Source organism: Paroedura picta, chromosome 3 (assembly GCF_049243985.1).
Source record: "Paroedura picta isolate Pp20150507F chromosome 3, Ppicta_v3.0, whole genome shotgun sequence".
In the NCBI taxonomy this organism is placed as follows: Eukaryota; Metazoa; Chordata; class Lepidosauria; order Squamata; family Gekkonidae; genus Paroedura; species Paroedura picta.
The window spans coordinates 25,151,424-25,172,393 of record NC_135371.1 but is presented as its reverse complement, the minus strand read 5'-3'; the positions used below and the strand labels follow the sequence as shown (position 1 = coordinate 25,172,393).

At 42.7% G+C, this 20,970-nt stretch overlaps 1 protein-coding gene across 10 annotated transcripts in view; it reads left to right on the top strand.

Moving 5' to 3' along the window:
• Positions 1-20,970, top strand: part of FRMD4B (FERM domain containing 4B) — a 266,219-nt gene that overhangs the window by 154,027 nt on the left and 91,222 nt on the right. For 8 of the 10 annotated variants that reach the window (XM_077325142.1, XM_077325143.1, XM_077325144.1 and 5 more), the window contains 2 exons: positions 17,682-17,738; positions 18,689-18,711. The exons of the other annotated variants lie outside the window; for them this stretch is intronic. In XM_077325142.1, coding sequence (XP_077181257.1) covers positions 17,682-17,738; positions 18,689-18,711 — 80 coding nt within the window. The remainder of the gene's footprint in view (positions 1-17,681; positions 17,739-18,688; positions 18,712-20,970) is intronic. 10 annotated transcript variants of the gene reach the window in all.

The following is a 20,970-nucleotide window of genomic DNA, read 5'->3' as shown; positions in this document are numbered from 1 at the left end:
GGACTGAATTTGAGGCAGTTCAAAGAAGCTTTATTGGAATGTAATTAGGACGGGGAGAAGCTATCCCTCATGGCACTATTTCCCCCATTCAGTTACTCTTTTCCCCTCCTCCTGATAACCTGGTGCTTCTATAGCTTCTATGACATAGATCAGTGGTACTCAACCTTCCTAATGCTATGACCCTCTAATACAATTCCTCATGTTGTGGTGACCCCCACCCATAAAATTATGCAAGTGTTCTTTCCCAGAAATTAAAACAAAATTGACCAAGGGCATGAAAATCCATTGTTCATGCTTGTATATAAATTGTTTCCCCCCCCCCCCCAGGGTTTCTCAGTTCATTTCTGCCTCTTGTCCCACCATGCCGATCTCACTCTTTCCCACTCTTCCAGATAGATGAACACTCTATCTCAATCTACCCCGCAAGGCTGTTGTGCAGAGGACACCCCCCCCCCCCGTGGCCAAGCTGCTTGTCCTGTTGCGAAACCTGTGAAATGGTCATTTGGCCCTCAAAGGGATCCCAACCCTCAGGTTGAGAACCACTGGCTTAGAGGCAGCTTGCTTGCACTCCGCCTTATTTATATTCCTGATTTGTTGTACGGCATTTTTCTGCTGCCCGGGCCACCTTGTGTAGTTTCTTATGCTCTTTGTCACAGCCAGTCATATCACAACCAGTCACCTACTAAAGTGGACATGCACACTGTTTCAACTGACGTTTGGACATAGTGGTTACTGAGCAGGAAACAGCAGACATTGTCCAGGGTAATTTAAGGGCATAGACATCCAGATATCAATAGCAGGTCACAGACCATTAGCACGTCTAGCATGCTCTTGTGCAATTGGAATGCTTCCGTTTCCATACTGAAGGTTACCTGCATGCCCATGACATATGGATGAATATCCGCGGGCTGTATGCTGTGTCATTTCGTTTCATGTGGCCAGTTCTGCATGCCCTTTGAAGCCGGCGTAGTCTGCCTTTCTCAAAGAGACTCCTTTAACCAATGCAGTGAGAAAAGTATAAAACATACAACCCAAAGTGAGTACATTTTAATTACGAAACTAGAGAGCAACGCACCAAAAACAGTATAACTCGTGTCATAAGACAGTATAATGCAAACAAATGATTTAACAGAGCTAAATTGCAAAACTAGATAGTGTGAAAGTGTAAAAGCAGTGTAAAATAGACAAGAAACTAAGCAATGGAAACTGTTCAGTTTTCACTAGGTACTGCATGGGGGCTCCATTCATTCATTTATTTGCTCAAAATACTAATATGCATCTTTTTGTTAGTCTTGGGCTATTATTGGTGTTTCCAGTTATAGTCCACCTTCTCAGTGAGACTCAAGGCGGATTACAAGTATGATAAGCAGGTTCCATAATATAACATCAGTCAATTGGTAAGCAGATTACAAAACACTAATAGAAAGGCCTGTTTTAAAAATGGGCTGGGGGCCAAGGTGGCCCCCTCCCCCAGCTCTCCTCGTGGCAAGGATGCTGGGGAGAGTGGCAGGGCCAGCACAGCCTCCCTACCCTACCCCAAGTGGCTAGGAAGAGCAGAGCAGGCAGCCTTCCACAATCTGGTCTGGAAGACAAGAGGGCAGGAAGAATCACACAAGCACCAGGGAGCATGACTGGGCTTCTCTGCCCTCCGTTGTCAGCCAGAAGTGAGGAAGAATAGGATGGTTGCTGCACAACATGTGAGACAGGCCTTCGCCTGGCAGCCAGGAGGCCGGGGAGAAGGGAGGTGGCCACAGAGTACAGGTGGAGGGGATTCCCTGCCCTTACCTGGCAGCCAGAAAGAGCAGCGCGGTGCCAGTGGAGTATGCAGCCAACCGTCCCTGGATTCCCCCATTGCAGCCAGCATGGAGGAGGTGGATGGCCAGCCAGACCTGGGCGCTTACCTCCTGCTGGCTCCCCTTCCTCCTGGCAAGTGCTGGAAATGGCAAGGAGGAAGGGGGTGGGGAAGACTCTCTGATTGGCCTTCAGTGTGGGAGAGCCTTCCCACTGAGGGCCAATCAGAGGACCAGTAGGTCGTTGGGTAGTACCTGGCAGTTTTTATTAGGTATGATAAAATAACATTTGATTCTAATAGCAAATAATCCTGATAAGACAAACTAAAACAATTGAAGAATGCTATACGGGGGAGGGGGGTTCAAGAACAATTGTACTGGTGGAAGGTTTGGTCAAGCAGTCACCACTCTGTGTTCCTTGGAAGCACAATTGGATTTAATGGCTTTCAATGATCATGTGCAGAATTTGTCTGTATCGCAATGTACTATACACGTGTTGTGTAGTCTGGCTGGTCCATTCAGTAAACTGAGTTCTTCTTTCTCTTTACTCGTGGTATGAGTGATGGTTAGCTGGGCAATCAGGGACTCTGTTTGGTACATGACAAAGATTTGCAAGAACTACTTAACGCAAAACCACTCAGCTTAAAAGCAATAGCTTTGGGTTCTGATCTGCCATCAGTTCTCTGCGCTTGGAATTGGGTTAATATCGTTGGAAAAAAACAAACTCCTGAAGCAGGCCTCTTGAGCATTTACAATGTCTGGCAATCTGCCAGGTTGTGTGTGTGTGTGTGCTTTTTTTGTTTTGTTTTGTTTTTAAATACCCCAAACACACCAAGAGCTTTTTGCAAGTCTTGCAAGAAACATTGCTCAATTCCCCATTCTCTTGTCTGGAGCAGAGGAATGTCATAGCACTGAAAGATGTTCTGTTTCTGTCTGTGACTGCTTAAATATACATTGCAGCAGACTAGATTTCAGTTCCTAAAGACAGAGTTTTTACAAGCCCAGAGAGGAGGAGGGAGTCGGTTAAAATGAGATGGAAGCCTGAAAATCCAGAATCATAGAGTTGGAAGGCATCAGTAGAGGCCATCCAGTCCAGCCCCCTGCTCAGTGCTGGATCAGCCTAAAGCACTCCGGATAGGTATCTGTCCAGCCGCTGCTTGAAGACTGCCAATGAGGGGGAGCTCACCACTTCCTTAGGCTATCTGCTGACAATCATGCCAATGACTCCTAATCTTAATGGACTTGTGAAAGCACATTTCAATCCAGATTACTGCCATTTTAGAAGAGGCACCTCTCCCCTCACCCAATTTCTGTGCTGTGGCCATGTGTGGTTAGAGAGACACGAACTTATCATTTTTATCCATGTATATTTTTGAAAATCTATATTTGATTATTTTACTGATATTTGCTTCCAAAGGAGCTTAATATTTTAGGGCTAAACATGTTTGTTTGTTTGTTTGTTTAATGCCCTTCCATATGGCTCAGGGTGGTTTACATACAACATCACAGGGGGGGTATATGGAACTAATCAACATACAAAATAGTCAAATACAACAACAACAATCCAACATAATTCTAAACAACACAACTTCAGTGATCCCAAACAACAACAATATAACAAGAACAGTAGGATGTAGAAGCCTAATTAGCTTTGTGTAGAAAGCAAGGAAATTCTATGTGGGTTTTTTTTTTTTTTTGACATCACCTTCTTATTTTCTTGTTTCAGAGGGTAGCCATGGTGGACAGCTGTAGATCAGCTAGATATGAGTCCAGTTGTACCTTAGAGACAAACAAGGTCTTCAGCATTTGTCAAAGCTATCTGCCCAAGGGAGATTTGACATGTTGAAAGCTCTTCCCTGAAGATCTTGGTCTCTAGCGTGCTTTTAGACATCTATCAGCTGTCTTTAGAAGGCCAGATCCTTAGAAAGCCAGATCCTGAAGATGAAACTCAAATACTTTGGCCACCTCATGAGAAGGAAGGACTCCCTGCAGAAGAGCCTAATGCTGGGAGCGATTGAGGGCAAAAGAAGAAGGGGACGACAGAGAATGAGGTGGCTGGATAGAGTAACTGAAGCAGTAGATGCAAACTTGAATGGACTTTGGGGAATGGTAGAGGACAGGAAGGCCTGGAGGATCATTGTCCATGGGGCCGCGATAGGTCGGACACGACTTCGCACCTAACAATAACAACAGCTGTCTTTATTTGCTTATTCCTGATTATGCAGATCAGGCACCGCCTCCCCCCTTGTAAGGAGGCTATTACAGTTCATTTTGTGAACTGGTTTATGTCCCCAACTCTATTATTCTATGATTCTATAGATAGCCATCTGACGGAGAGGCTGATTCTGTGAAGGCAAAGGGGTGGCAGGTTAAAGTAGATGAGCAATTGGGATGTGAGTGTCATGCATAGTGCAGGGGGTTGGACTAGATGACCCATCCTTTCCAATTCTATGATTCTATGATTCCCCAACCCCATTGTTATAGGTTGTATTTACCTGCTGCACAAACATATCAGTCTTGCCATCTCTGAGCAAAATGTGTCCTTAGTTGTCTGTAAGACTACTTTAACACGAATAATCCCATTTAAAAACTGTGCAGTGACCTATGAAGAGGGTCAATGTAAGTTCAATATAAATAATACATATTTGAATGTAAATTTAAAATTTAATTTGTTTTTAAAAATGTAAACTTAAATTGAGATTATCTAGAAAGACACAGAGATTAACTTTTTCCCCCTCCTTTGCCTGTCTTCCGAGAAACTTGGGGCAACATGCATTGGTTTCTCCTGCAATTTGTCCTCACAACAAACAAGGGAGGTAGGGCAGATACAAAAGAGTGACTGGCCCAGGGTCACCCAGTGGGCTGGTCAGGGAATGGAATCCATGTATCCCAATCATGTGGATGGTTGCTGATCTTAATATACTTGCAAAAGCACATGGCAGTCCAAATGTCTGCCACACATGCTCACAGTATTCAAGTAGCAGCTAAAAAAGCACTGGTCAGGCTGCTCGTGCACTGACTGGGGGGGGGGGGCTGGACTAAATGCCCTGAATGGCTCCTTCTATGATTCTAACCCTAGTCTGCCACACCACACTGGCCCTCAATCCACCCATATTGACTAAATCTTTTGCTACCTGGTTTAATACATTCTTTTCTTATAGGTACCTTTGGCTTATTCTGCTTGTTTAGAGTACCTTGGCAAAGGCTTGTACTGTACATTCTTTTGCTTTAATTAACTTACCCATGTTTCCTCTCATAGGACACCTCTCTCTCTCTCTCTCTCTCTCTCTCTCTCTCTCTCTTTCCTCCCCTCCCCTCCCCTCCCCTCCCCTCTCCTCTCCTCCCCTCTCCTCTCCAGAACCATCTGATCTTTCATGATTTATTATACACCATTGCTGGACTTCAGATTTCTTTATGGGTATTCACACAGGCCAAAATCGTCTCCAGAAAGAAAATCAGTTTTGTGGCTGAAGAGGAGGCTCATTTTTGTGCCTGGGACTCAGTGCTTGCATAGGTGCTAGTCTCTATGATGGCACTTGATTGGATACTTATCATTTTTTCTAGCATGTGGTGAAGCTTTGTCCTTTTAGGAATTTAAAGCTTGAGATTTGGGTGTATCTGGGTTCTGCCTCTTCCTTCTTCTGTGCAATAAGAATGTATTAAGTACTCCCAAATAAGGGCCTGGTACACCACTACGAACCAGGACAGCGTAGAGTCTAAAGAGTGGGGTGTGTTCAAATTCCTGCTGAGCTGTGAAGCTCAGTGGGTGATCTTGAGGAAGTCAAACATGTCGGCCCAACCTGTTGTGCTGTTGTGAGGTTAAATAGTATCTAACTCCTTGGAGGAAGAGGCAGAACACAGTTGTTAACAGCCTGTCAGCATTTCTATGTATGAGTTGTTTTTACTGATCACAGCAAATCTCCTCTACTAATGTTTCCATAGAAGGATTAGCTCAGGTGTTGCACGAACACCCCACAATAGAGCTTTGGCATAACATGCCCCACAGTTTAGAGTTATCAACAGACCTCAAGAAAAATGTTCTCTCCCTTTAACAGAGGCTTATATACTTCATGGCATTGTAGTGCAACATTGCCAGGTAAATAAGTTTCTAGTCAAGGATGTTGCCAATTCTTGGGGGCTTTTCGCACACCTTCAAAATCGCACAATGGTTGCCAATTGAAAACGCTACTGATTTGCCATTATGCACAACGCCGTTGACAATCTGCCACACACCTGAAACCGATCCGCAAAAAGCGCTTCCTTGTAGCGCTTTCAGGGAAATCCCCAAAAGTGGACTCACCCTTGGGAAAGCGCTACACTCCTGCAACCAATCTGCAACACTAGCGGGAAAGTTCTGTGCGTTATCATTGTTGTGGTTTCTACAAAGTCTCTCCCCCTGGCTCTCTCCTCTGATCTTCCGGCGAAGCGATCGCCATTTTTTTTTTCTCCGAGCGAGCGAAGTTCAACCCACCAGCAAGCCTGTTTAGAGGCTTCCCCGGCTTCAGTCCCTCCCCAGAGCTGTTTATTCACTAAGCACAAACAACAGACAAGCCCGTTTGCTGATGTATTTTCCCTTTATTTTTTACACTGTTTTCGGCCGAAAAACGGGCCCGTGAGGGGGGGGGGGATTTTTTTTTTTCACTTGGAGGGAGCGTGGCAATGATGAAACGACAGAAACACACCTGCCAGCTGATGGGTCTCTCCGTTGCAACGAATCAACACATATTCGTTGCAATGGGTGTGTGTGTTTTTTTTAAAAAAAAACCTTTCTTAAAGGGAAAGGGGCTGTTTGGGAGCATGTTAACGGCTGCCCATTGGCTGCTTGACGGCCAGGGGCGGGACGAGCTTGGCAATAGCGCTTCCTGTCTAGCGATTTTTGCTGAGACCGGAAGCTTGTGGGAAACGATAGAAACGCAACTGGATTCCACTATAAAGTCAGGTATGCATAATGACGAATTGCACTATTTTAAATGGCAATTTTTCGTTCAGCAAACAATTTGCTACAAGGATCCCGGTGCGGAAAGCCCCTTGGAGAAAAATGTCCCTTCTTTTTATAGTTTCCGTCTTTTGATTAGGGTTTCCGACTCCAGGTTGGGACATTCCTGGATATTTGGGGGTGAAGGCTGGGCAGGGTTTGTTTTGAGAAGAGTCCATAGTGGCTTATAAAGGTAAATAAGTTTCTAGTCAAGGATGTTGCCAATTCCTGGAGAAAAATGTCCCTTCTTTTTTATAGTTTGTTTCTTTTGATTAGAGTTTCCAACTCCAGGTTGTGACATTCCTGGATATTTGGGGGTGAAGGCTGGGTAGGGTGGGTTTTGAGGTGAGCAGGGTCCATAGTGGCCCATAAAGGTAAACAAGTTTCTAGTCAAGGATGTTGCCAATTCCTGGAGAAAAATGTCCCTTCTTTTTATAGTTTCTTTCTTTTGATTAGGGTTTCCAACTCCAGGTTGGGACATTCCTGGATATTTGGGGGTGAAGCCTGGGCAGGGTGGGTTTTGAGGTGAGAAGGGTCCATAGTGGGCCGATAAAGCCACAGAGTCCACTCTCCAAAACATCCATTTTCTCTAGGGGAACTGACCTCTGTAGTCTGGAGACCAATTATAATTCCAGGACATCCCCCTCCCAGGCCCCACTGATCTTTAATAGAGTGTTATTTACCAGGCGATGCTGAAAAGCTTCAACTGACCATTTCTACACATTAAGTCTCTGCTAAAGGAACATGACATTTCCCCCCAGACCTATGTAGAAACTCTGATGGAGGTCCATGAGAATGAACAACAGCAGTCTGAGGTATTTGGTTTGTTTTATATGGTAGTTTCTTAACATTCTTTCTCACTCACGTCTCAATGTCATAGGCCTTCAAGATGGTTCACGGTAGTAGTAAAAAACTAAATTAAAATATTTAAAATGTTCTAAAACTAAAGGAAAATGCATTAAAATGAAAACTAACAATTAGTTCAGAAGTTCAAAGGCATCTTGGAACAAAAGAAAGTTTTAACTGTCCTTCACAAAGCCTGCAAAGACAGTTTGTGTGCTAAATGGGATTCTCTGAGGTGAACAGATAAAAAGGTTTGGTGAACAGATAAAAACTGCAACAAATCAATTGTGCAAATTATCTCTGCTTCCCATGAGGTGAACATGATAGGATAAAAACAGCTTTTGTCTTAATTCTGTTTAATGCTTAATTAGTGTTCATTGACCTTAGCTCTTTGAGTAAACTTGTAAAATTGAGTCTTTAAGGGCTCATTAGCTCTAAGGTTCACCAAACCTTCTAGAGCCAACCAGGAATTTCAACTAAACATCTTCCCTACGGTGATTAAGTCCAATACACACCAATAACAGTGAAGGACATCATCTTAGTTGTTGAGGAGGGATGGACTTGAACATAAGAATCTAAAGTAAAATTGGCTGACAAACAAGGAAATGAAAGTAGTTTTAAAAACTGCAAGACTGAGACATGCATTGTTCTTGGCCGTATGTACATACATACATAATACATACATGACAGAATGGCCCATACTTTGGATCCTTCACATTCTACAAGCTACTGAGAAGCCCCAGGTAGCTGCTTTGAAAAATGGAGAAGGGTCACTAGGTAAGTGAACCTTCCTCCCAAGTGAACCAACTGTTCCCTCCCAAGCTTCTTCCATGAAGTATAATACTTCTGCAAACTTATAATCAGTTTGTGTATGGGGGTGGGGAGAGATAATTTCAGGTGCCTGTTTTTCTCACCACACAGAACTAATTGCAGGTTTGGAGGCATGTTTTAAATTGTGGAGAGGCACTGAAGGAAAGTGTTAAAAATCGTTTTGCTCCACAGACTGATCTGCTGAGTGCCCTATTTGGTACTAATTTGGTTTTTAAAAATTGTCAACGTGTATCCCCCCTCCCCTTTTATCTAGCTTACAGATAGGTATCATATCTCTTGTTAGCACATCTGCTTTGTATGCAGAAGCTAGATTCATCTTGCAGCATCTTCAGTTAAAAGAATTAGACAACAGGTAATGTCAAATACCTCTGCTTGTGACCTTGGACAGCTGCTTCCAGTCAGAGTGGTGAATACTGAGTTGGGTAAACTGTGTTGCCTGAGGATACTTTTTCTGGTGCTCACCAAGTGTTTTTAGAATGTGGGTGGGGCCAGATGGGGGCCTTGCCCAGCACAGCATATGATGGAGATGTTACTGGCTGTACATATTAATAACATTACTTTAGAGGCAGCTACCATCACAGTGATGGTTTTTATCTTCTCTTACTCCTTTTTCCTGGTGTATTTTTAAAATTTCCCCCCTCCTGCCCTGCACTTGGACCTCCTCAATGTGGTTGGCTCCACCTCCTACAGCAGCCATCTTATGGTTGCATCCACCATCTTTTGTCCCAAGTTCAAAGGTGGCCATGGGCTCAAAAAACATTGGAGACTTCTGCTGTAACTTGTATACAGAGCTCATGCAATTTTAGGATCCATTTGTGCTGCTGGTGTTTACCTTGCAAGTGCTTCACAACCTGGGACCCTAACACTTGAAAGACTGGCTCTCCCTGGAGCCATTGCACCAACTGTTTGTCACAGTGATTCTTTCTTGCTGTCTCCTTCTGTAAGGGATATGTATAGTTACAGCCCATTCTTGTTTCTTTTCTCTCCCACCCCCACCCCTCAGTGTGGGCCAGCTTTCCTGACAGTGTGGGGAAATCTTCCACCTTTCCATTATTTTGGACAGGGTGTAAGACAAAGCATGTTAGAAGGCCATTTGGGGGCTAACGAACAGTGTGAACTCTATTGGTTTCCTGCATTTAAAAGATGACCAACATCATGTTCTCCTGCAGATGTTTTAGACCAGGGGTAGTCAACCTGTGGTCCTCCAGATGTCCATGGACCTCCAGATGTCCATGTCCAGGTGTCCAGCGGTTGCTGGTAGGGGCTCATGGGAATTGTAGTCCATGGACATCTGGAGGACCACAGGTTGACTACCCCTGTTTTAGGCTGGGTTTTTTTTTTTTTTACTCTCCTCAGAATTTAGTATATCATTTATTGCTTTTATTCTCAATTGGGTTCTGGTATGGGAGAAATGCAGGTTTACAGGTATTATATATAAATGAATAAAGAAAGTTTTGACCAGTATTATTTTCACTTCCACCCCCAGAAATGCTGTCCCAAACAGAAGTATGCCGTTCTTAATTAGTTGAAGTCAGCAGCCCTTGAACGATATGACTCTGATTTGGGTTGCTCGATAGGAAGAAAGAAACCCAAGTCCGGAAATGTTGTTGGAAAAATGTTGTCGGAAAAATATTTCAACACTGTATACTACCTTCCTTTCAGAAAAGTTTCCACGTTCCAAACAATGTTTTGTCAAAAATTTAAAATGGCACTTGCTCATTTATTCATTTATTTCATCTCTAACATGAAGCCTTGTTTTGTAGTAAATACGGTACTGGGATTTCTCTTCTGTCAATCCATGAATTTTTCATAGGGCTCTGTGTGCTGAGCTGTCAAACCTACAAATGCACATTGAATCTTTAATATGGGCCTGTGTTTTTAGTCCACAGGGGAATTTGGAAAATGGCTTCTGCCAAAGGGTATCTAATAAAATTTGTGAATTAGTCAGACAGGGGAGAGCACACTTAGAATTAATATTTATACACAATGCCAGTCTACAAAAACCCAAGCTTGAGGGTAAACTACGTCTTGGTTTTTATATGAAAAAGCATTGGGTTGGATTATATGGAGTACTGGTGGAGATGGGTTTCTCATACCGTCCCCTGCTTGTCTGCAAGCAACAAAAAGGCAATGTCAGAGGTTAGAAGACTCCCAAGAACTGATTGTCAGGTAAAACAGAAGCCTGTGATAGTAAGAAGGATGTCCTTGAAACTGTCCCCCTTGCATCTTGTATCAGCAGAGCATCTAGCAGAACCCAAAGTATTTTTGCACCTACAGAAAGAAAGCATAGCATCCAACCAAGGGTTTGGAAAGTCAGATGACAATTTTCTTCCTGCTGAGGGCTAGAAGATTTATTTTTTTATAAATAAATAAAGTTTTATAAAGCTTTTATAAAACTACACATACACTGCCGCGTGTGATAAAATATCCAGGTCTGTTTCGCAGAATGTACATCATGCTGCGGGCCCTGTGGGAGCTTTCAGCGTTCCTCAGGGCCTGCAAAATGGAGCTCTTCCACCAGGTCCATGGTTGAGGCCAAGCAGCCAGGTAGATTGTGGCCCCTCTTATTGAAGCGGCGGTGACAAATTCCATCTGCGCCCCCTTCCTCCCTCCCCCTCTAAGACAATACTGGGAATATTGTTTGGGTTGGGGCGAGTTGCCACTGTGTCTTACGGGTTTTTATGAATGTAATTTGGTTTTACATCTCTTTTTACGGGGGTTTTATTGGGGGTTTTATTCAGGTGATTGTAACCCGCCGTGAGCTTTTGGGGAGCAACGGGCCATAACTTGAAACGATAAATAAATCAATGTGACAGAAAATAAAGTAACTGCACAACTGTAAAAATGCAGAGGGAGGGCAGTCGTGCAGAAGAACGATGCTCAAACCAGTTCCATTGCTTTGTGGGTCAACTGCTAAAGAAAATCAGGAGTAAGACGAGTTTGTGTATGTAGAAAAACATTTGTTACTGTACATTAAAAAAAAACTTTGAAAAACTTACTGCCTGTATTTCTGTTAGCACTGGCCTCCAAGGTGTCCCTGAGTCAGATTTAAAGAAAATTAATTCCTATTAAATTTAAATCATATTAAAATATGAACTCATTTTACATTAGAGTGATAACAAGGGAGCTAACAGTTTCAGAGACTGCCAAAGGCATATTTGTGTTTCTGACCCATTATAAGTAGATGTATTCATTACACTTCTATCAGTATTTTCATTTTAACATGGAACTCCATGTATATGTAGGCATCCCAGATTCCTCCTGCTCAAGGGACGACAGACTCAGAGCTGCTTGGTTTCAGTATGTTTGCTATATCATGTGCTTGCTCCTACTGTGATGTGTGTGTGGTTGGTCTGAATTTCCCAGAAGTGTTATAGAATCATAGAATAATAGAAGGGATCTCATGGGTCATCTAGTCCAACCCCCTGCACTATGCAGGACACTCACAACCCTATTGCTCATCCACTGTAACCTGCCACCCCCTTAAGCCTTCACAGAATCAGCCTCTCCGTCATATGGCTATCCAGCCTCTGTTTAAAAATTTCCAAAGATGGAGAACCCACCACCTCTCGAGGAAGCCCGTTCCACTGAGAAACCGCTCTGTCAGGAACTTCTTCTGAATGTTTAGACGGAATTCCTTTTGAATTCATTTCATCCCATTGGTTCTGGTCTGTTCCTCTGGGGCAAGAGAGAACAATTCTGCTCCATCCTCCATATGGTACCCTTTTAAATACTTGTATGTAGGAAGTTTCAATTACCAGAAACAGGTTCTAACTCAATGCTTTTATAGGACTACTTTCACAGGCAAAAATTGACATAGTGATTCTCCTAACCCAAACATCATAGCAAGTTTGCTAAGAGTTTTTTTTTTATGAAGCCAGCATGAGAGAGATTCTTACACAGAAATGCCAGAAAATAATAAATTATTTTAATTTATTAAGTGTATTGATACCTTGTCTAAAACTCAAATACATTAAATGCAATCCAGTAAAACAATCAGTGCAATGCTGAAATCAAAAGAAATCATCTACAACACGGTAATTGGACAGGATGTTTGGGATATTTTAAAAAATATTTTATAATAATCAGAAAAACATGATAATGGTGATAATTTAATGGCAGAAATGGCCATGTGAACTAACTTTAAAGAACTGGAAGAAAAATCAGACCAGGAAGAAAAATATATCAGCATGCCTTAAGTTATCATTTACAAAGTGCTTCAGAAAAATATAGATACAATATATGTATTTTCCAAATTATTCTCTGCTTTATCAGTTTATTCAAACTGTCTCATAAGTTATCCAAACCACCAAATTAGCAAAGGAATAATGCAGAAGAATTCTTCTCTGACAGTAAGCCCCATTACGTCTGAGTAGACCTGTTTAGCGTTGTTGTCTTAAGTTGGCAACAAAGCCGCAGAATTATTGACAGCAGATTAAAACATCAGTTTAAGAAGTAAGTCAGCAATTAATCATCGGATCACTGTCAGTGATAAGATCAATTAACAAACAACGTGATCACCCAAAAGCTCCATGAAACGAAACCAATTCCTGGTTGGCCTAACACCTAAATCTAAAGCAAAGGTGACATCAGGTGACATTTCACAGGGGAGCATATTTTGAGGATGTGGTGCCATTGCTGAAAATATGCTGCAGCCCAGCATAGCTGCAGTACCCCTGCAGGTAGAAAGCCCTGGATGGAAGAACTGGGAGACAAAAGTCTTTCAGATTAAATGCAGATATGTGCAAGTGTTACACCATTGTCCATCAGGTTTAGTGGAGGAAACTCTTTTAGACTTCAGTCCCTTTAAAATACAGTTTGCCTTTAAGCTTGGAAGAGAAAAGTCCTGTCTGTCACACCACAAAATTTAAGGCATGTGAGTGTTTTGGGGCTAGGACCTGCTAACGTATATTCAATCACTCAATTTTTAAAATAATACATATATAAGCCGACCCGCATATAAGCCAAGGCACCTAATCTTTCCACAAAATCTGGGCAAACTTATTGACTTGCATATAAACTGAGGGTGGGAAATGCTCCATCATCACAGGCTCTCCCATCCAGCCTTCCCTCTCCAATACAGAAAAGTCAAAAGGAGAAATAGCTGCTTTTTTGTTCCCTGCTTTTCACCCACAGAAACCAAAAGAATAGTTTGGAAGAAGTGATTAAGAAGAGGAAGAAGTGGAGGCAAAAGGAAATAAAGATCAGAGTCAAACCGTGGATGTCCTATAAGCTGCCAGAGCAAGAACTGGCTGGCTGGAGCAGGCTTTTATATCAATTACCGTATACCCGCATATAAGCCAAGGAGGGCTTTTTCATTGTGAATAAAGGTGCTGAAAAACTAGGCTTATATGTGAGTATATAGGGGGATTTCATTTTTTAAAGAAAAAATTGTCCTGCTGTATTGCTGTCCAAATTATGTAATGCAAGTTGAAGAAAGAAAGGAGGCCTATAGGTTATCGTGACTGATTCTATCCAAATGGCTTTTCTTCACAGCAAATGGGATTATCTAAAGCAGTTTAAAAAAAAACCCTCACTAGATGGAATTGTTAGTATCAGGCATTTTGAACAGAATTGTCTGGAGGAATAATAAATAAAGTTCATAAGTGCAGGTGCTAATCCCATCTGGGGAAAATCTTTTTTCTTTCTTTTCTCTCTCTCTCTTTATTTTTTTTTTTGCTGCAGAAGCTGAGAAACTAAACAGAACCAAGCCTAATCACACCATGACTGTGTCAAGGCATAAATGTTTTATGTCTAAATATAATACACCAACTTTTTGAACACTTTGCTGGGAAATATATAGTCATGAGACAGGCAGGTGCTTAATGCAGTCTTTACCCGTTGAGGAGTAACAGAGCACAGACTTCTTAGCTCCTACTCCAGAGCTTCTCTTCCATATATAAAATGAAAAATCTATAAATACAGTATTATTATTATAAAATATTATACTGTAAATAAAACATTTTATATTTATATATTCATTAAAAGTATCTGTGCTTGAAATGCAAAGATATGCCTTATTGGATTGATGCCATCAAACAACAGGATATCCAAAAGTGTTCAAGTGGCAAGACAGAAATTTTAAACATGTTCCTATTTTTCTGAAGCTGTATCATCTTGGCAGCTCTTTCTGTGTGCCAGGTAGGACTGCCAAATTGGAGGATCATGCACCTATAATAGGTGCACGGAAAGCAGAGGCAAGAGCAGAAGTTTCTGATCACTTTCTCATCAGTGCCGTTTATGCACTGGGAACTTCACTGCTCCACTGCAAGAGCACAGGTGGGGGGCAGATGAGGCTTTCTGGGCCAAATGCCCCCCCCATGTGGGTGCAGGAAGAGGAGGGCAACATGCCACAACTAAAATTCCAGCCTGCAGCCCATCATGAAACCTCCCGTGCATAAACAGTCTATGAGATGAGAAGTAAACTTTGCTGAAAACTTCTCTTCTGCTCTATTAGAGGCGTAGGAACTATATTCTATTTGAGATTTAGAAGAAGAGTTGTTTTTTATATGCCCCTTTTTTCTACCGGAAGGAGTCTCAAAGCACCTTACATTTGCCTTCCCTTTCCTCTCCCCACAGCAGACACCCTGTGAGGTGGGTGAGGTGGGTGAGGCTGTGAGAGCCCTGATATCACTGCTCAGTCAGAACAGCTTTATCAGTGCTGTGGCGAGTCCAAGGTCACCCAGCTGGCTGCATGTGGAGGAACGGGGAATCAAACACATCTTGCCAGATTAGAAGCGGCTAAACCATAATACTATGCTGGCTCTTTGTTTGTTTGTTTATATGCCACCCTCCCTGGAGGCTCAGGGCGGTTTACGTAAGAACATAAGAACAATATATATAAAACAGTCTATAACATGTGAATAACCGTACAATAATAATAACTAATAGTTGTAACCATGTAACAATATAACAGTATAAACAGTATAAACAGTGCAACAGTGCAACCAGGTCCAGAGTATACTGGTGGAGTTCTGAGGGGGGGGGGGGGAGCAGAGGCCCTTCAGTCACTGTTGGTTATGTCTGGTCTCAACCAGGTCTGCAGGTCTATACTTTAGCACAGCCCTTGTTGGTGTATACAATAGCATAGCATAGTATAGTAACTGGAGTGAGACCCAAGTTCAAATTTCCAACATGGTATAGTCATTCACATCTATGGATGCTCACAGAGTTACTTTGGACCAGTCTCTCTCTCTCTCTCTCTCTCTCTCTCATTCTCTCTCTCTCTCTCTCTGGTCAATTCCGCACCAGCAGCTCCACTCCAGGGAAGCTTAGCCCCACTTCCATATGAGCGTCCTCTTAGCCTGTTCTGCCCATGCGAATTGGGCTTTGATAGCCAAATCCAGCCATTCTTAGCCTTTTTGGGGGCACAGCCCTTTTAGGAGCGCTTCTCAAGTTCTGCCTCCAGTATCTGCCTAAACAGTTGTGATCAAAGCAGTAAAATAATAAACAATTGGCAAAGGTAGCGGATCACACTTTTCTCAGGGCCGGTTTGCCTGGCTGGTGGAGTTTTGTTAATGGATCTCTTGGAGGAATTCTGCTGCTTAAAGGGAAGGGGGTTCAGATTGTGGTCATGCCCCCCCACCATCATTTTCTGGATGCAAATTACACACACACAATAATTTGCTCAGCAGAATAAATATACGTGTTTATTTACATGTCGTATGGCAAGTGTAGGAGCCTCTTGTGGCACAAAGTGGTAAGGCAGCAGACATGCAGTCTGAAGCTCTGCCCATGAGGCTGGGAGTTCGACCCCAGCAGCCGGCTCAAGGTTGACTCAGCCTTCCATCCTTCTGAGGTTGGTAAAATGAGTACCCAGCTTGCTGGGGGGTAAACGGTAATGACTGGGGAAGACACTGGCAAACCACCCTGTATTGAGTCTGCCATGAAAACGCTAGAGGGCGTCACCCCAAGGGTCAGACATGACTCGGTGCTTGCACAGGGTATACCTTTACCTTTTTATGGCATGTGTATCGTGTAGCCAGGCAGTCAGGCAAGAGATGTTCAGAGGCGGTTTGCCATTGCCTGCCTCCGCAACATGACCCCGAGTGTTCCATGGAGGGCTCCCATCCAAGAACTATCTGGGGTCGGCCCTGCTTGGCTTCCAGAATCTGATAGGATTGAGCTTGCCTGGGCTATCCAGATCAGGGGATGTATAAGTTTGCTTCTGGGATCTTTGTGTTTTTCCTCATAGCTCAGGGGGAGGGGGGCAATCCTCGACCAGGTATAGCTCTAGTCTTAACTGGATCTTTTGACGGTGCTTTTAAGTTTAAAACTGCTTCAAATCTGGTTATAAATCTCCCACTGTCACAATTTCCCACCTTTACAATGTGAATTTTTTTTGCTTCAGATATTCTCACATGCAAAATGCACATAGTCATGGTCTGCCTTGTGAACAGGGAGCGGGATGTAAGAATGAAATAGCTATGTATTAGAAAAAACATCTGCTTGTTAAAGGCACTTAATAATTCACATCTAAGCAGTGCTGCAGTACACAGAAATGTTTTCAGGTCCTGAAGTCGAATTCAGTTAACTGCTTTGTGCTGGAAGAAGCTAACTCAAATATCAGAAACCAGAATGGAGATCAGGGGCCTTACGATTCTGCATTTCCCCCTTTCACTTGCTGTGCTTGATGAAGAGTTGTGCAGTGCCACGCTAAGCAGAGTTACACCCTTGTCACTCCATTAAAGTTAATGGGTTTTAGAAGGGTGTAATGGTTGGACCAGGAGAGAACTCAAAAGCTTGCACGCTGAGTCAGGGTGTTTGGGCTGGTAATAATAAAGAGTATGACATGGCTTCTATGTGTGTGGTGTGGGACAGCACAGCTGCCTACATTTTTTTTCAAATCAATGTTTGTGTGTGCATTTGTATATTACACAGCACACTTAGTGGGCAGAAGTGTTTTATATGGAATGTGAATCTCGGGGGACCTGTAGGGCCTCAGTGTGCTAAAACTATACAGGGAGGGTGTGATTCATTAAAGCTGTCAATCAATTCTGTGTGCCAGCTTCCTCCGGTCTCTGGATCCTCCTTTATTTTCAGAATGGTTCTGCTGTTAAGCACTATGAAGCGCTATGAATGTAACAAACTTTACAGCTCAAATTACATGCACCCCCCCTTCTGCCACAATGGTATGGTCTGTGAGTGAAGGAAAATCAGCATAGTGACAGACCAACAGATTCAGTGTAGCCCCAGGGGGGCATCCCAATGTCCTCTTAATATTTTCCTCTTAATTTGAATAGGGACATATTGAGGTGGAAAGTGAAACAGTCTTCAGATTAGCTGCTTTGGTTTTACAGGTAAGTTTCCCATCAATTCTGTGTTATTTGTGATGCATTTTCTAATATGCCTTCAGTTTACAAAGTTTGACATTTTTGCAACAATTTGTATCTACTTATCGTATCCACGGCCCCCTTCTCCTCCACAAAACAAACTGATTATTTATGGTTTAAAAATTAAAAATGTATTGCTATAGCCATAATGCTAAGGTAAACATGTGTGGGAGGAGTGTGGAGAAAAACCTCTCTTGGGGCGGGGGGAGGGAAATTGTGATTTGTATAAGCTACATCTTTGCTATGTGTTTCTCAGTTAATATATATGTATTTCTCCTTAATGCACATGATGTGTAGCTATGTCACACAGGGATGTCAGAGGGGGATAATATGGCAATGATTCTGAATGTAGGGACTTCTCTTGTTACTTCAGCTTTTTAAAAAAGGCTTAAACACAAGATGCTTTTTAAAAAGAATTTTATCCACTTTTATCAAATTTATTTTAATACGTCGCTGACGTTCTTGTGACCAACTTTGATAAATTTTTTCTGCTTTGGCATGTTTTCAGGGTTTTTTTTTTTCAATTGCTAAACATTTTTAACATGCCAACATTGGGTTTTCCTTAACAAAACATCAGTAGACCAATGTTGACTTTGACTTTCTGAACAGTTTGTGTTGTTTTGGACTAACCCAGAACACTTAAACAAGGGCTGGTGGTGTTCTCTGTGATTTTGGTTTCTGGGAAGCTGCAGCTAAATGTAACCAAGGATGGTCTATCTAGTTTCAGAAGAATGGCTGTAGTTTAAGGGAAAATAACCTTGTAAATCAAGTAATATTCTTTAGATTGCAAGAGAAGTCCTGCGTTGTTTGTTTTAATGAACAAAAAATAATTTGGTGATGTGATGTCTGCATTTAAAACACATTATTTTAAAAAGAGTGTATTTTAACATTATTTACTTTCCCCACCTCAACTGTAGGAAGCTAAAGGGGACTATTCCAGGTAATTACATTTCTCTTTTTTCCCAGTATTAACTAACTGAATGACTATGCTTATTCATTTTACATTGCATTACTTTAAAGGATATTTTTACTAAGTTTACAGGGGGGTGGGGAGAGCTAACAAAATGCAGTAGCTGGAGCAAAATCCCTGCCACTGAATCAGTCCTGCTGGAATTAGGATGAGAGTCTTTTGTGAACGGGGTGTGAATCGAGACGTTCCCTTTCAGTGCCCACAACCTGCTTGCTTACATCAGCTAATCTCTAATAAGGCGGAACTTGAATAAACAATACCAGTGTTTTGTGCATTCTGCAGGCTCCTTCCTCCCTCTCATTTTCATTTTTTTTTAATTTAAAAGAAATCCGAGCCTCCTCATGACTCCACCTTATGAATAGCCCTAATGTATGCCCAGAGAGATGAAGGTTGTCTGATTTGGAGCTCATTGTGCAACATTTCTTTTGCAGCTTCCCCACGGGGGCCCCACACATCATGCTCTTGACCTGACAGTTGCATTGTGGCTGATGAGAGAGAGAGAGAGAGACTCCGAACTTGTTGAGTTTAGCTCTTTACTTACTGATGCACAACCCAGGCAGTTTGCACCCCGCTTCTACCTACTAAAGACTGCCAAATTCAGGGTAGCTGCAAGCCAGCTAAAGGAAAGGAGAGGGTTTTTAAAGAGGCAACGGAATAAAAAGGAGTGTCTGAAGGAGAGGAGAAAGAGAGAGCGCCAGATCATAATTGGCGTGGCCCACTGAACAAACAGAAATTCAAAAGGTCAGCTATAGTCATGTTAATATTTTACTGCTGGCCTGGCGGCTGAGAGTGCTTGTTTATAGTGCTGCTACAACAGCTTTGACGTGACAGAGAGGCACTGCAGGACTGATGGTTTTCTGACAGCATTTGTTGGTAAACCCCTCCATGGGTTAGCCACTAGCAAAACATTGGTTATTACATATACAAAGTTGCCTTATCCTGAATCAGGCCATCAGGCCATAAGGCCACATTGTCTGTGTCTACTCAGATTGGCAACAGCTCTCTGGGGTCTCAGGCAGAGCTCTTTCACTTCCTCTGTTGCCTGGTCCTTTTTAGTGAGATAGCAGGGACTGATCTTGAGACCTCCTGCATGCAAAGCAGAGGCTCTTCCTCTGAGCCACAGCTTTGTTATGACAGGCGTGGAAGGAGGAGAATGATGGACTGTAGATTAGACGGTCTGTCACAGGCAGGCAACCTGATTGGCTTGACTGTCAGAAACGCAGAACATTGACCTGTAAAGATGTCAGTGCAAAAGGAGAAGGGGAGATGAGTGTGGTCTGGTATGCTTCTGTTGACCATGTATGCTGAGTTTCTGCCCTTGATCCCAGTTTCTACTCTTCTTCTGTATTTTGCTTCTCAGTGGAAGCTAGGACAGACAGGGTTGGGCACACTGCAAGGTCACAAAAGGAAGTTATTTAGCCCCCTTCCCTTTCCTCCCTGCAGCTTCCAGACCTGTGGGGGTTCTTATTCCACACAGGTTCTACAGGTCCCACATCCCCTTGGATAAACATTCCATGGGGTGTGAAATGACTCCTGGTGGGAAAGGAAAACTAGGAAGATCCTCAGCCTGTGTGTCTTTCAACAGATAGATTGTGGGATCCAACCCTTTGGTATTAACCTGTAGGTCAGTCTCATCAAGAACATTTCCAACTAGCATGCACTTCCATTACCATCAATAGTTAGGTTTCCTTTAATGTACCTAATGGACAAATCATAGCTGTCAGTGGTGCTATTTGTATTGATTTAAAGCATGGGCTGCCACAAGATAACAGCACTGCAAATCGGACAGGAAATTATTCAATGAATTCTTGTCTTTGCTGCTCACGCTGGCCCGCCAAGCCATTGGTCAGTCCTTCACCTTAGCAGGGGTCAGCACATTCCCTGTGCAGGAAGTGAGCAAGAAAACTTTCATCTGGAAGTCGCCTGATTGCTTATTGGGTATTTTGTAACAGAAGGCAAGCCCGGTAATGATAATGGGTTGTGGATCCTGCAAAGCAGGTTGGAAAGTATGGGTTTTTTTAATTGGTCTGATTAAGCAATTAACAGCAGATTAGAGTTTCGAACTTTAATCCTTGAAAAGATTTGTGGCGTGTCCAGGGCATTATCATACAGAATGTTTCCTGTAAATTGCCCGTTCAGCATGTAACATTGGTGGTTTTCCAGTCATAAACTGTCTCAGTGGAAAGAAACTGTTGCCTTAATTAAATACCATATTGAGGTACTGCGATA